Raw genomic sequence first — 13,233 nt, 5'->3', positions numbered from 1 at the left:
ATTTCATCAAAAATACAGTAAAAACAATAATATTACATAATGTTATCACAAGTTCAAATAATATATATAATTTTTTTAATGCAATTTATTCCTGTGGTGTAATATTTTTTGAGCGAAAAAGTCTTTTTTATTCAGAATTCTTTGATGAACAGACAGTTCAAAAGAACAGCATTTTCTCGAAATAGAAATGTTCTGTAACATTTACTGTTTGCTGTTAATTACTGTTAATTAATGCGTCTTTGATAAATAAAAGTATTTTTATTTAAACCAAATTCTTGCCCCAAACTTTGAATGGAAGTATATTATAGTTTCCACAGAAATATTGTGCAGCACAACTGTTTTCAACATTGCTAATAATCATAAATGTTTGTTGAGCAGCAAATCAGCATATTAGAATGATTTCTGAGGGATCATGTGACACTGAAGACTGGAGTAATGATGCTGACAATTCAGCTTTGATCACAGAAATAAATTACAGTTTAACACATATTCACATAGAAAACAGCTATTTTAAATTGCATTTCAAAAATATTTCACTGTTTTTACTGTATTTTGGGCAAATAAATGCAGTCTTGGTGAGCAGAAGAGACTTTCTTCAAGCCATTAAAAAATTGCAGTGATTCCGAACTTTATACCGGTAGTGAATATAGGCCAATTGTCCTCAGATGTGATACAGCTGCTGCAGTTTTCTGTAGGCGTCTGATGGTGCGTCACAGATTCTGTGTGGACCCTCAAGTTATCAGTGCCAAATTCTTGTCATCAGGTCAAGCTCTATGTGTGTTTCTAATGAACGTGCTGCATGAGAGAAACACTCCCTCACCTCAGACATACAGAAAAAGAAATCTGTTTTTTCATTTGCGCTCCAGCCAGTGTGTGTTAGAGAGTCTGATCGCTCTGCCGATGAGAGACGGAGGCGTGTAGAGACGAGACTCTGTATGAGTGGTTTGAGGATATTTTTTGTGCACACCACATCCACAATATCAACACCACCACAACATCATCTCAATCCTCAAAGGCGTGTTGGAGGAGGAGCAGGGGGAGGGACGAGCGTCTCGGCGGGGTGCTAACAGAGCGCTCTCTGTCCCGGATCTCTCACGGACCCTGAATTTGTTGTGAAATGCAGAGTATGCCCATCTGGATGGCATCCGGGGACTATACATCCAGCCATGACCTGAGTAATCTCTTATGAAAATTAACCATGGTTTTACTACAAATAAGACCAGAAAACATGGTTTCTATAGTTAAATCATGGTAACCACAAATAAACCATGGTTTTGCTACACTAACCATAGCGTAACCATGATATTTGTAGTAAAGCTGTGGTTATACAAATGGTAGTCAATACTCCAAAAAAAAACATGGTTACTACACTTTTACTATAACAGCATTTTTGTAAGGGATTGACTAGTGCTGTTCTTGAACTGACCCTGATGAGCATCTGAGCTGTGACCGTCGAACACAAGTGTAGATGATTCCGTCTCCAGACGTCCGTTTGACGTCCTGCTGAATGATGCGTCTTTGCAGCATTCAGCAGGAAACTGTGAAAGAATATACAGTTGAAGTCAAAAGTTTACACACACTTTGGAGAATCTGCAAAATGCAGATTCATTATTTTACCAAAATAAGAGGGGTCATACAAAATGCATGTTATTTTTTATTTATTATTGACCTGAATCAGATATTTTACACAAAAGACATTTGCTTACAGTTCACATATCGAGAAAGTTGAATAGTTGAATTTATAAAAATGACCTCGTTTACACCCCCTCGATTCTTAATACTGTGTTGTTCCTGAATGATCCACAGCTGTGTGTTTTTGTTTAGTGATAGTTGAGTCCCTTGTTTGTCCTGAACAGTTAAACTGCTGCTGTTCTTCAGAAAAATCCTTCAGGGCCCACAAATTCTCTGTTTTCTTTTCAGCATTTTTGTGTATTTGAACCCGTAAACTTTTGAACGGGGTCATTTTTATAAACTCAACAACTATTTTTTCTTGTGGACTATATGGAAACATTCTTTATGTGAAATATCTGATTCAGGTCAGTATCAAATAAAAAATAGTATGCATTTTGTATGATCCCTCTAATTTTGGTAAAGTAATGAACATTTTGCAGATTCTGAAAGGGGGATGTGAACTTTTGAGTGCAGCTGTATGTATGCTATACAGAATAAATGAACCTGAGGATACCGTTTGTACAGCAAATGATTTCAGTTTCTTTGACGTTATGAGATGCCATTAGTGCTTGAACCAGTTAGCCACACTGAACGAGGTGAAACCACTCTGCTGTTCGAGCGATTTAGAGCTATTTATTTTTACGCTGAACTTGACGTAGCGTTTTGATGAATACTACATGTATGTGATGCAGGTCATGAATATTACGATTACAGCTGAACGTGAGTCTTATGTATGCGATGACTGAGGAGTGTGTGTTTTGTGTTTGTGTGAAGGTGTTTCCTGTAATGATGTCATCCTGTAGTCCTCTGCTATTGGCCGTCTCGTGCTGTTTGATTGCTCTGACATCATCACTCAACCTGGACGACCCCAATGTCTGCAGTCACTGGGAGAGGTGGGACACACACACACACACACACACACACACACACACACAGACGTCTTCTGTCTCAACTGTCTCAGATCGACGCTGGATCAGGTTCTGCTGTTGTGCTGATATCAGGGCAGACTGAGTTCAGTTTGATGCCTGAAGCTTATTTTGGCATTATAGATGTTTGCTAGAGTAGATAGTATTTTTAATAAGTTGCTGTGCTTGAGCACACAGTCTGTGTTGATCAGAAGTTAGGGTTAGGGTTACTCAAATATGTTGTGCAGCATGCTTAATTAAAGCAATGAACCCCAAGAAGCTGTGGTTTACAGTGAATTTATAGCAGCTAAGGGGCATTGTCAGGCACAACATTAAGCTGTTATAAGTTCACTACAAACCACGGCTTCACGGGGCTTATTGCTTTTATGAAACAGTTATTCCATATATGTAGTAAGGTTTCACTAAATAAAACAGAGCGAATAAAGTATAATGATTTTAATAAAAACATTATCAAGAATCGAGGACCGGAACTATCCGTTTTAAAATAAGAAATTAATCGATCTGGGAAGCCCATTATTTACAGTCACTGTTCTCATGCGTTTGCTTTCTGTAGAACGTCTCTGTTTCCCATATAGCGGAGTTCAAACTATCACAGGAAGTGACCCTAATAAGCCAACATGCCGTATTTCAGTCAGAAAGTATGAGAGGGATGATTTGTTTCACAGCAGATGCACATGCTTGTCACTTTCATTTTACTCTTCATTTGGAGCCGATTAAATGTTGAGTTCTTGAGTATCTGTTTCCAGATACAGTAGTGCATCATTTCATTTTGTCAGTTGATGTCAAAGCATCTTTAGTTTAATCTTTCGTTTAATACCCACTTTGTTAGGAAGTCTGTTGACATATGTTTAAGAAAACATTTGATGGCTGTATTTGGGCCACTTCCCCGATGAGTGAACATGAAATCCTGATAAATAATGATGGACTGATGCTCAGACACTCTTTTGTTTCTCAGCATTTCGAAACAAGCACAAAAAACTGGTTATTGTAGAGGATCTTGTCTTTTGTCATTTTCAATAGGCAAGTTCCTTCAGCTCAGAGGAGTAAACACACACACACACACACACACACACACACACACTCAGTGTTAACAGGCAGGAGATGTCCGTGGCCAAATTAAGGACCGGCTCGGAAATCCATTAAAGCAGATTGAAAAGAACAAAGATGGAGTTTTCTTTCCCAGCTAGATTCGCTTTCACTCAGTAATGTGTGGGAACAGCTGTGCGCCGCGCAAGACTTTCCTAAAGCGGAGAATGTGTGACCGTACGGCACAATGTGTCTAATATTTGTGTGCAAGATTTCCCAGCACATTCGCAGCGTTCTGGCTGTTTCTCTGCACTGGCGCTGAGTTTATTCACGCCTTACTGTGGCGCTCGCAACACATTCAAACAACAGCGCTCTGCTTCCACAGACACGCATCAAACGGCCGTCTTTACATCATAATCAAGCAATATCTGATCCAGCTGTTGCTATTTATAATGATGTTCCTCATTTATACATGAGCAGTGCTCTTTTTACTCATGAATGTGTCCTGCACATGAGCGGCCCCAAACACAGCCGACAGGCACAACTGTTCCAGAAGAAACAAAAGAGCTTCTGTCGCCGTTTTACTGGAGGAGCGGGAGTTTGCGGAGCCGTTATGAACATCTGAACGACGCCGCGCAAACAGGTGTCTGGAGAACTGGAGAAGAGCTGCTTTCAACGAAACGCTTTGCTTTTCTGATTTGTTTTCCGCATGTATTGTGTAGCAGCAGTGGCCCACACACAGCGAACATGTGACGCTCTGCTGTAGTTTGTCAGCAGCTTCACTTTCATACACAGATAACAGCGCAGAACTGCTGCTCTCATTAGCCGTTAGCGCTGCAGTAATGGGACCACACACGCACATGTATGTGTATGTGTATGTGTATATGTGTGTGTGGTCCAGGTATCCCCTATATTGTTGGGACAAATTTGGGTGCCCAAGAGGAAAGCTTTTTTTTTAATGAAAAAACAAAATGTTTTCTGTGAGGGTCAGGTTTCAGAACAGTGTTTGTACAGTACAGAAATCAGTATGTCTGTGTAGTGTCCCTCATAAACTGTGTGTGTATTTCTTCAGTTACTCAGTGACCGTGCAGGAGTCGTACGCTCACCCGTTCGATCAGGTGTACTACACCAGCTGCACGGACATCCTCAACTGGTTCAAATGCACTCAGCACAGGTGTGTGCGCTTCACAATGCTTTTCAAAGTTTATTAAGGTTTTACGGATTTCTTTTTCATATTTTCTATCCAGTTCAGCAATGACAGTGCATCAAATGACCGGTAGGCAAAAGCATTCTTCAAATGAGAAATTGTTTTTTTTTTTCGGTTGTGTTCTAGGGTGAGCTACAGAACGGCCTACCGCAGAGGAGAGAAGACCATGCACCGCCGCAAGTCTCAGTGCTGCCCGGGATTCTACGAAAGCAGAGACAGATGTGTTCGTGAGTGTTACCACAGCACTGCTACTACTGAAACCTCAGATACAGACAGATATCATAGATAGATAGATAGATAGATAGAGATAGACAGATATATAGCAGCTAAAAGAGACTTTCATTGGGCCTGAAAGACTCTTTTGTGTTTATAGTGACTGTAATCACATGCTGTCTCTCCACATCACTGAGTTACTGTTTAACTTTAACTTTTCGCTGGAATTCATGATATTTTCTCCTGACATACCCTCAGAAGTCCCCAGCGCTGAAGCTTGTACGATCGCACACTGTCCTGACCAGTCCGTCCACATGTAAAGCGTATATTGGACAGTCGTGAGATATCTGATGCGTAATGTGGAGTTATGAAGAGCAGGACTGAGGCCGTGTGTGTGATGGTGTTTCATGTGTTTGTTTGCTGCTCTCCTCATTGAAGGCCTGTAATCTGAGCAGACTCTCTCTTGTTTTCGCTGCAGCCCACTGTGCTGAGAAATGTGTGCACGGTCGCTGCGTGGCCCCCAACACCTGTCAGTGTGAGCCGGGCTGGGGAGGGGCCGACTGCTCCAGCGGTGAGTCCTGCAGCTGTGCCCGTCCGTCTCTCTCTCTCTCTCTCTCTCTCTCTCTCTCTTCTAGTCTCTCGTCCTGCGTTTTAAACTGTCTTCAGACATGAATCTGTGAAAGACCACATCCGGATTGTGATCTGAGCTAACTCACTGACCAAGACCTTATTGCCCTGCACTTTTTCTGATTTGAACAAACGAGCACATCTCAGCTTATTGATCATTATTATTGTTTGGACATAGTTTCAGTAGATGAGCGTTTGCAAAGTTGTGACTGGTTCACAAAAGAGTCCACAGTGAAATGTAAAGAACAAATCATTATGCCCTACTGATACGATCAGGCACTTCACCGAAAATAAACAGCCGTTTGCCGAAGGTTAATGTTCTTTCACGACATTTAGCAGGAAAAGTCTGTTGTATTCATTGTTACCATGAGCCAGAGCCGATCGAGTGTTGATCTGTGTCTTTGACTCATACCTTCATCTCTATTTCTCAATGAAGAGGAGGAAATGGAAAAACTGTTTTTGGACTTACAAGGATGTTTTGGGTTATGAGTTTAGACATTATGAGACATTATATGTCAAAAGATCAAGAAAAATGTGAAATCTAAAATGCAGTGCTGGTTTAATATTCTTCATATTCTGATTGAAGGTAGTTTAAGAGTCTTCACTGTGCAGAAGACATTACATTAAGAGAAATGTGAATCTAAAACATAAACATTATTATGCTTTTACAACTACAGAAAAAAAATAGTAACAAATCCAGTATAGCATGAATATATTTAGTTACATTTTACCATATATATTTTAGATCCCTTAACCCTATCCCAAATCTAAAAAAATAGCCACTTTTCAACATGTGTATAATTGAGAATGGTTAAACCATTACAGAAACTTGATTAGAAAAACATAAATATTATAATAGATAAACAATATAATAGAATTAACCAGTTAATTAAAGGAGAAGTTCACTTCCAGAACAAATAAATGACACATAAATGTACTCACCTCCTTGTCATCCAAGATGTTCATGTCTTTCTTTCTTCAGTCGTAAAGAAATTATGTTTTTTGAGGGAAACATTTCAGGATTTTTCTCCATATAATGGACTGATATGGTGCCCCTATTTTGAACTTTCAAAATGCAGTTTAAATGCAGCTTCAAACGATCACAAATGTGGTTGTAAATGATCCCAGCCGAGGAAGAAGGGTCTGATCTAGCGAAATGATTGGTTATTTTCATTAAAATAATACAAAATAATAAGACTGAAGAAAGAAAGACATGAACATCTTGGATGACAAGGGGGTGAGTACATTACCTGTGAATTGTTGTTTTGGAAGTGGACCTTTAAATGAAATCAATAATTAAATATATGTGTTTTGGAAATGCACTTTACATAAATGCAAGTATGACAAGTATGACAAACAAATGAGAATATATCAGTTGTTTTTTTTTTTAAATGTGCACACTTTTGGACTAAAATCCTTAATAGAGTTCTTTAGTGCAGACAATTGATGTGACTGAATGAGCACGAATAATTTCAAATCGCAGATTGATTCATGACTGATGTGCACTCCTCACATATGTGTCACTATAACATTTTTTGCTGTTAAAACAGTGTTCAATACACCAGAAGAAACAAACCTAGAGCTGCTTCTGTCGTCTCCAGAGTAATTAGCTAAAATGTAAAAATGATAAGCTGTGTGAATAATTAAAATGTAAAATGTTGACTGTGATTTTGTTCCAACTGCAAAGTTTGGAACAAAAAGGACTGAGTGTGACATGGCCAACATGAATGTAAATATAATGAAACATAACATAATTAAATACTTTAAAAGAAAACCATAGAAATGTAGCTATGTTTTAGCCCTGTGGTCAACATCACTCTCATAAATGTGATATCAGAAAGATAAACACATTACAAGAAACGGCACAGCATAACAGGGTAATGATATAGAAAACGCATCATGAATGAGCACACGCGAATCAACTCCTATTGCAATGAACATCAACAATTACAACGTTTTTGCATTACACAGATCAGTCTATCAAATAACACTAGTAATTTCAGCACGGTTCTTTTCATCGGTAGTACGTTGAGGGAACCGGGCCGGCGGTCGTTCCGGAGGATGATCCGGATGTTTGTCAGGAGTCAGGAGGCTCAGCGTTAGTTAACCACTGCTAGTCTTGGTCCTGGTTTTGTTGTAGTGGCTTATGGAGAAGGATTTGGCAGCATGGCTGCAGTCAGCTGTGATATGACTTTAATTCGTCTGAAGACTCATTGTATCTGGCCTTTCCGGGCCACAAGACGCCAACAAAACACCCTGCGCTGAATTAAGGCTGAAGGAGAAAAGGCCTTTTCTTTATCCGCAAAGAGCAAGACAAAGAGAAGGGACTGATTGGCCAGAAACACAGGAAATGACCTCAGGGCTGAGCTCATGTGATATCAGATGTAGGCCGGGGCACAATAACACAACACGCTCACACAGATCTTATGGCCTCAAGTCTTTCATCCAGATATGAAAATGTGACATTACAATCCTGCTTTATAAGGCTGAGTTGGCAATAACTATATATATATATAATGTGTGTGTGTGTGTGTGTGTTGTTTTTATGACAAAAAAGAAAGTAGAAACAATTATATTGTTACAATGTTGTTTTTATTAGTGTTTATGATAAAAACTGTAAACTAACCAGTGGTTAAGTTTGACCATATTATAGGAATTTGTTGACCATATTGTTGTAATGTATCAGCTGACAGGGTTTCCTGTATATTTGACCACATTAGTTGAGAGAGATTAATTGTTAGAGAGAAAAACTGTACACGCACAATGAATCCAATCAAGAACAGAAATAATTCAAATCACAAGCCTGTGAATCAAAATTTAATCATGAAATTAATTTAATTACCCTGCACTACCCAGATCTTGGATATTGCCATCTTTGTGGAGACATTGTGTCACTGTAACATAACGTATACCTGAACCACACACACACACACACACACACACATTCTTGTATATGTGGACTCTCCATAGGCGTAATGGTTTTTATACTGTACAAACTGTATTTCTGTCACCCTACACCTAAACCAAACACTCTCAGGAAACTACTGGCAAACTACTGGTTAGTGAGTTTTGAAGCCGTTTGGTTTATGAAGACAGGCAGTGTAAAACTCATAAACCATGTTTAGTTATGTAGTACCCATGTGATTTTTTTACATATACACCAGAACACACACACACACACAGTTTCATGCTTCCATATGTAGGCTGTGATGTTGTCACAGTCTCATCATCTCAGTCAGAATCAGACAGTAGGAGGCGTCACCTGTGTGCTGTGATGATTTTAATGCTAAACACCTGCAGAGTGAAGCTTCGATCTGAAAGTGTTTGTGACGTTCGGTTCAGACGTTAATGTTTTTCCGTTCCATCAAATGAAAGGCATGTGTCTTGTGGATTTGACTGCTCGTAATGGACGAGAGGCGCAGAGGATGTCGAATAGAGTGAAAGTGGACGACCTGCGTGTCTGCTCAGTGAACCGGGTCACGTTTCACTAAAGCGCTCTGGTTAGTTTTAGCTCTTATTAGCCTGAAGAAACATTCTGGAGGTTTCAGTGAGGTCGTGTGGAAGACATCAAGAAGCACAGTCTGACATATGGGAGATGAAACACAGATATGTCCATGTCCAAATCACTCAGAGTCGATGGATTACTGTTTGTCAGAATCACAGTTATATTTGAACTCAAGCTTGATGGTGAATGAGGGTGATGTGGGACACCAACGCTCTGACCACAGTAAATTAAAATGTCTCTGATTACTCTCAGAATACTCTGTGCATGACATTGAGTTTCCACGGTCTTAAAGAGCCTGGAGGTAATGGGATTTTCCAGCCCTGTTGGTAAATTTGATTATAAAAGTCATAGTAAGTTAATAAGTAAATTCAGTCCTGCATTTTCTGAGCTCTGATAATACACCTGACACACTGCGTACATTAAAAATAAATAAATAAATAAATGAATAAACACTCAAACAAACTCAAATGAGCCTCATGTTATTTTTCATCATGACCTTTATAAAAAGAGACCGCAGCATTGAGTGTCAAGTCAAGTCATTTTTCTATAGTGCATTATTTAATACAGTGTGAATCATGAAATATCAGAATGAATGATGGAAACTGAAGTATGGAGGCAGTTCAGGTTCTGCAGCTCTAACAGTGTCATTATTCAGATCAAGTCTGTGCTGCACAATAAATCACACTTTAATCACAATTTCTGTTTCTTGATTTATTAAAGGGGTCATCAGATGCTAAGTTCACTTTTACATGTTGTTACATTAATGTGTGTTGTCAGTGTATGTACAAATCTACCCTATAATGATAAAAATCCATGCAGTGGTTTTTAATTAATCTGTAAAAATAATATCCCCTTTTTCAAATCGAGCCATTTTCAGATGCCTGTCGTTGTGGTGTCACATGACAGAGGACACTCCCACGATAGTTGATTGACATGAGTGTCTTATCTCAGACCCGCCCTAAATCAGCTGTAACAGTCCCACCTCCACTGTTTCGATGCCGGAGCAGGGATGTAAATTCCCTGTAATATCTCAGATTGAGTGATTGAGGTGTTGTGTTGCTGGATGTAATAATGAACATAGTGGTCGTCATTTACTCCCGACATCTGAGCCGCTGAAGATGCAGTGGATTATGTTTGTTTGTGAAAGGAATGCGCCTCCCGATCTACATATATTCATCTATGTTCACGCAAATCATTCATGATCCAGCTTTACTTACAGCAGAAGTGAATATAAGGGGTTTATTATGAATCTCTGCAATCACCTTTCCTAATAACGTGCTAGTTAGCAAGTTTAGCGGCTAAACGTGCTAAACGTGGCTAAAGTAAACAGGCTCGTCACTCCACAGCTCCAAGAGAGGGGCGGGGTGAGGAGAGCTCATTTGCATTAAAGGAACAATCCCTCAGAATGGGTTGATTTTTGCAGAGCTGATTTTGACAAGGTAAAAAGGGTGTTGTTTTACACAACCATTGATAATTTTTAACCAAAGTATAATATAGACTTTTCATTAAGACCCTAAAGAATCATATCAACTTGTGGAAAATGGGCATCCGATGACCCCTTTAAGCATATTCTTCTGCAACATGTGCTTGCTGCTTATTTATCCTAAAGGCGTTTGTGTTTTCTTACATTTTAGTATCAAGCCTCCACAAGCTTTCATGGTTGCTGGATGTCAAGAGTTCAAATCCCTCAGTTAGAACTTCTCAAATCATCTTGAACTCAAATGCTTAATATCACTAATTCTGAAACAATCCTGAAATTCTTGGTCAGATTATTGATTAATATATCCAGAGGTGGGCAGTCGTGTCATGTGAACGGTCATCAATCTCTTCGTTTTCAGGTGTCAGTCAGTAAATTCAGCTCGTGAACTGGATTTACAGCAGATCTGACACGAGTGCTTTCAAAGCCGCGTGCGAGCAGTGGAAGCACACACAAGGGCTCATCACGTCCCATCACATCCTTTCATAAAATAGATGAGCTGATAAACACACTGTTGTTCGACAGCTGCGGTTTACACTGATGAGTTGCATTATTTGACAGAAGACCACAATAACTAAACCCGGTTGTCTTGTTAGTTTGTTTTCATTTCCAGTTTAATTTTCCACATGGCAGGTTTTACTTTGTCTTGTGTGGAAGTGAAAAGCAGCTTTGTGTGTTTGCGCAGCATGTGACCGTGATCACTGGGGTCCGCACTGCAGCAGCCGCTGTCAGTGTAAGAACGAGGCGCTGTGTAACCCCATCACCGGAGCCTGCATCTGCGCGCCCGGGTACCGCGGCTGGCGCTGCGAGGACCTCTGCGAACGCTACACCTATGGCAACAACTGCCAACAGAAATGCCTGTGCCAGAACAACGCCACGTGCCACCACATCACCGGAGAGTGCGTTTGCAGCCCGGGATACACGGGAGCGTTGTAAGTTTACCCGCGTGCCGCGCGTTCGCTCGGAAGCGGCAGTACGCCAGAGTCTGAAGTCTGTGTTTGGTGTCTGCGTGCAGCTGCGAGGACCTGTGCCCTCCAGGGAAACACGGGCGGCAGTGTGAGGAGCGCTGTCCCTGTCAGAACGGCGGCGTGTGTCATCACGTGACTGGAGAATGCTCCTGCCCGGCCGGCTGGATGGTACGCCTGCGTAAAACCAAAGTCTAGAAGTGATAAATATTTCTAAAAATGTCTCATTTTCACACATTGTCTTCGTATCAGAGGGCGCGTGTGTTCTGACAGTAGCGTGTTGTTGTGGTTTTCAGGGGACGGTGTGTGGACAGCCGTGTCCGGCGGGACGCTTCGGGAAGAACTGCTCACAGGAGTGTCAGTGTCATAACGGAGGAAGCTGTTCGCCGTCCACTGGCCAGTGCGTGTGTAGTGCAGGATACACAGGAGAGAGGTCAGTACACGCACCGCAACACGTCTCAACACCTTACAGAATGCCAATGTGTGAAAAGTAGCCAAACACACCTTAGTTAGTGTAGATGCCACACTGAGCTGTCAGGTGATGACTTTCAAAGCTGAAGGTCTACTGCACAACTGGCATGTTGCTCAACAACAGAACAGTCCACTGAACACGCTGTACGTCTGTCCCTCTCTGTCTCGTTTTCATTCCTGTCAAAAATGAAATATGGTGCCACCCTGACTTAGATCTCTTTGCACAATTCAACGTCATTCTTACGTCACATGAGAGCTTTGTGTGAGGAGCAGAGTTGGAACAGAGCATATATTCAGATGATGCAGGGACATTAAAGAGCACCTCCTGAGTCAAAACCGGCACTGCTAAGATAACCCGTCGTCACAGAGGACATCTTCAGGACCTGACGGCGTCAGTCCCAGAGCGCCTATGCTCCTCAGCTGATCTTCAGCGTCTGGAAAACATCATGTCTGGTGCAGACCAGTAGAAATGACCTCTCACATCATGAAGAGCATGTATTGTGTGAGACCCATGGTTTGGATGGTGTTTCTACACTTGAAATACACCACAAACTCATGCAGATGTTCTCAGAATTCTTGGTTGTATTGTTGGTGGACAGGAGGTGGAGTACAGAGGAACGGCCAGTCTTGTCCTCAGGAAATAAAGCTGAAGACCAGGCTGATCAGGAGAGCTGCTGCAGTCATTGGGATTGGCCTGGACCCTGTAGACTGCGTGAAGAGGAGAGTGACCTCCAAACTACTGCCTGTCATGGTCAACGCATCCAAACGTATGGAAATGTTTTCAGACAAAGCCATCATAAGACTTCAGAAGTCTGATGAGACTACAAGCACAAAGCTCCTTGACTCATGCTCTGATGAACTCAAATGCTGGTTAGTCTGAGATGCACCATATGTGACCCTGGAGCACCCTCAGATTCCAGATTTTCAAATAGTTGTATCTCAGACAAATAACAAAAAACAAACCATGCATCAGCGGAAAGCTTATTTATTCAACTTTCAAAATTGACTGGTGTTCCAAGGTCACATATAGAGCAAGGATTATTAAAATGTTCCTGGTGTCTCTCTGGGCGCTGCACATTTCCTTCATTGCTGGGAAGGAATCATGAACAGTTTGAAAACTGCTGGAAAAGAATGACAAAAACAAC

General features: G+C 40.9%; 1 protein-coding gene across 2 annotated transcripts in view; it reads left to right on the top strand.

Moving 5' to 3' along the window:
* The window catches only part of megf10 (multiple EGF-like-domains 10), a 38,858-nt gene that overhangs the window by 6,019 nt on the left and 19,606 nt on the right, over positions 1-13,233 (top strand). For both annotated transcript variants that reach the window (XM_051105354.1, XM_051105353.1), the window contains exons 2-8: positions 2,446-2,564; positions 4,696-4,797; positions 4,957-5,057; positions 5,522-5,614; positions 11,338-11,584; positions 11,668-11,788; positions 11,914-12,050. In XM_051105354.1, coding sequence (XP_050961311.1) covers positions 2,458-2,564; positions 4,696-4,797; positions 4,957-5,057; positions 5,522-5,614; positions 11,338-11,584; positions 11,668-11,788; positions 11,914-12,050 — 908 coding nt within the window. In that variant the 5' untranslated portion in view covers positions 2,446-2,457. The remainder of the gene's footprint in view (positions 1-2,445; positions 2,565-4,695; positions 4,798-4,956; positions 5,058-5,521; positions 5,615-11,337; positions 11,585-11,667; positions 11,789-11,913; positions 12,051-13,233) is intronic.

This window comes from Labeo rohita, unplaced genomic scaffold, assembly GCF_022985175.1.
Source record: "Labeo rohita strain BAU-BD-2019 unplaced genomic scaffold, IGBB_LRoh.1.0 scaffold_97, whole genome shotgun sequence".
NCBI classification, from domain to species: Eukaryota; Metazoa; Chordata; class Actinopteri; order Cypriniformes; family Cyprinidae; genus Labeo; species Labeo rohita.
This window is presented reverse-complemented; position numbering and strand designations above follow the sequence as displayed.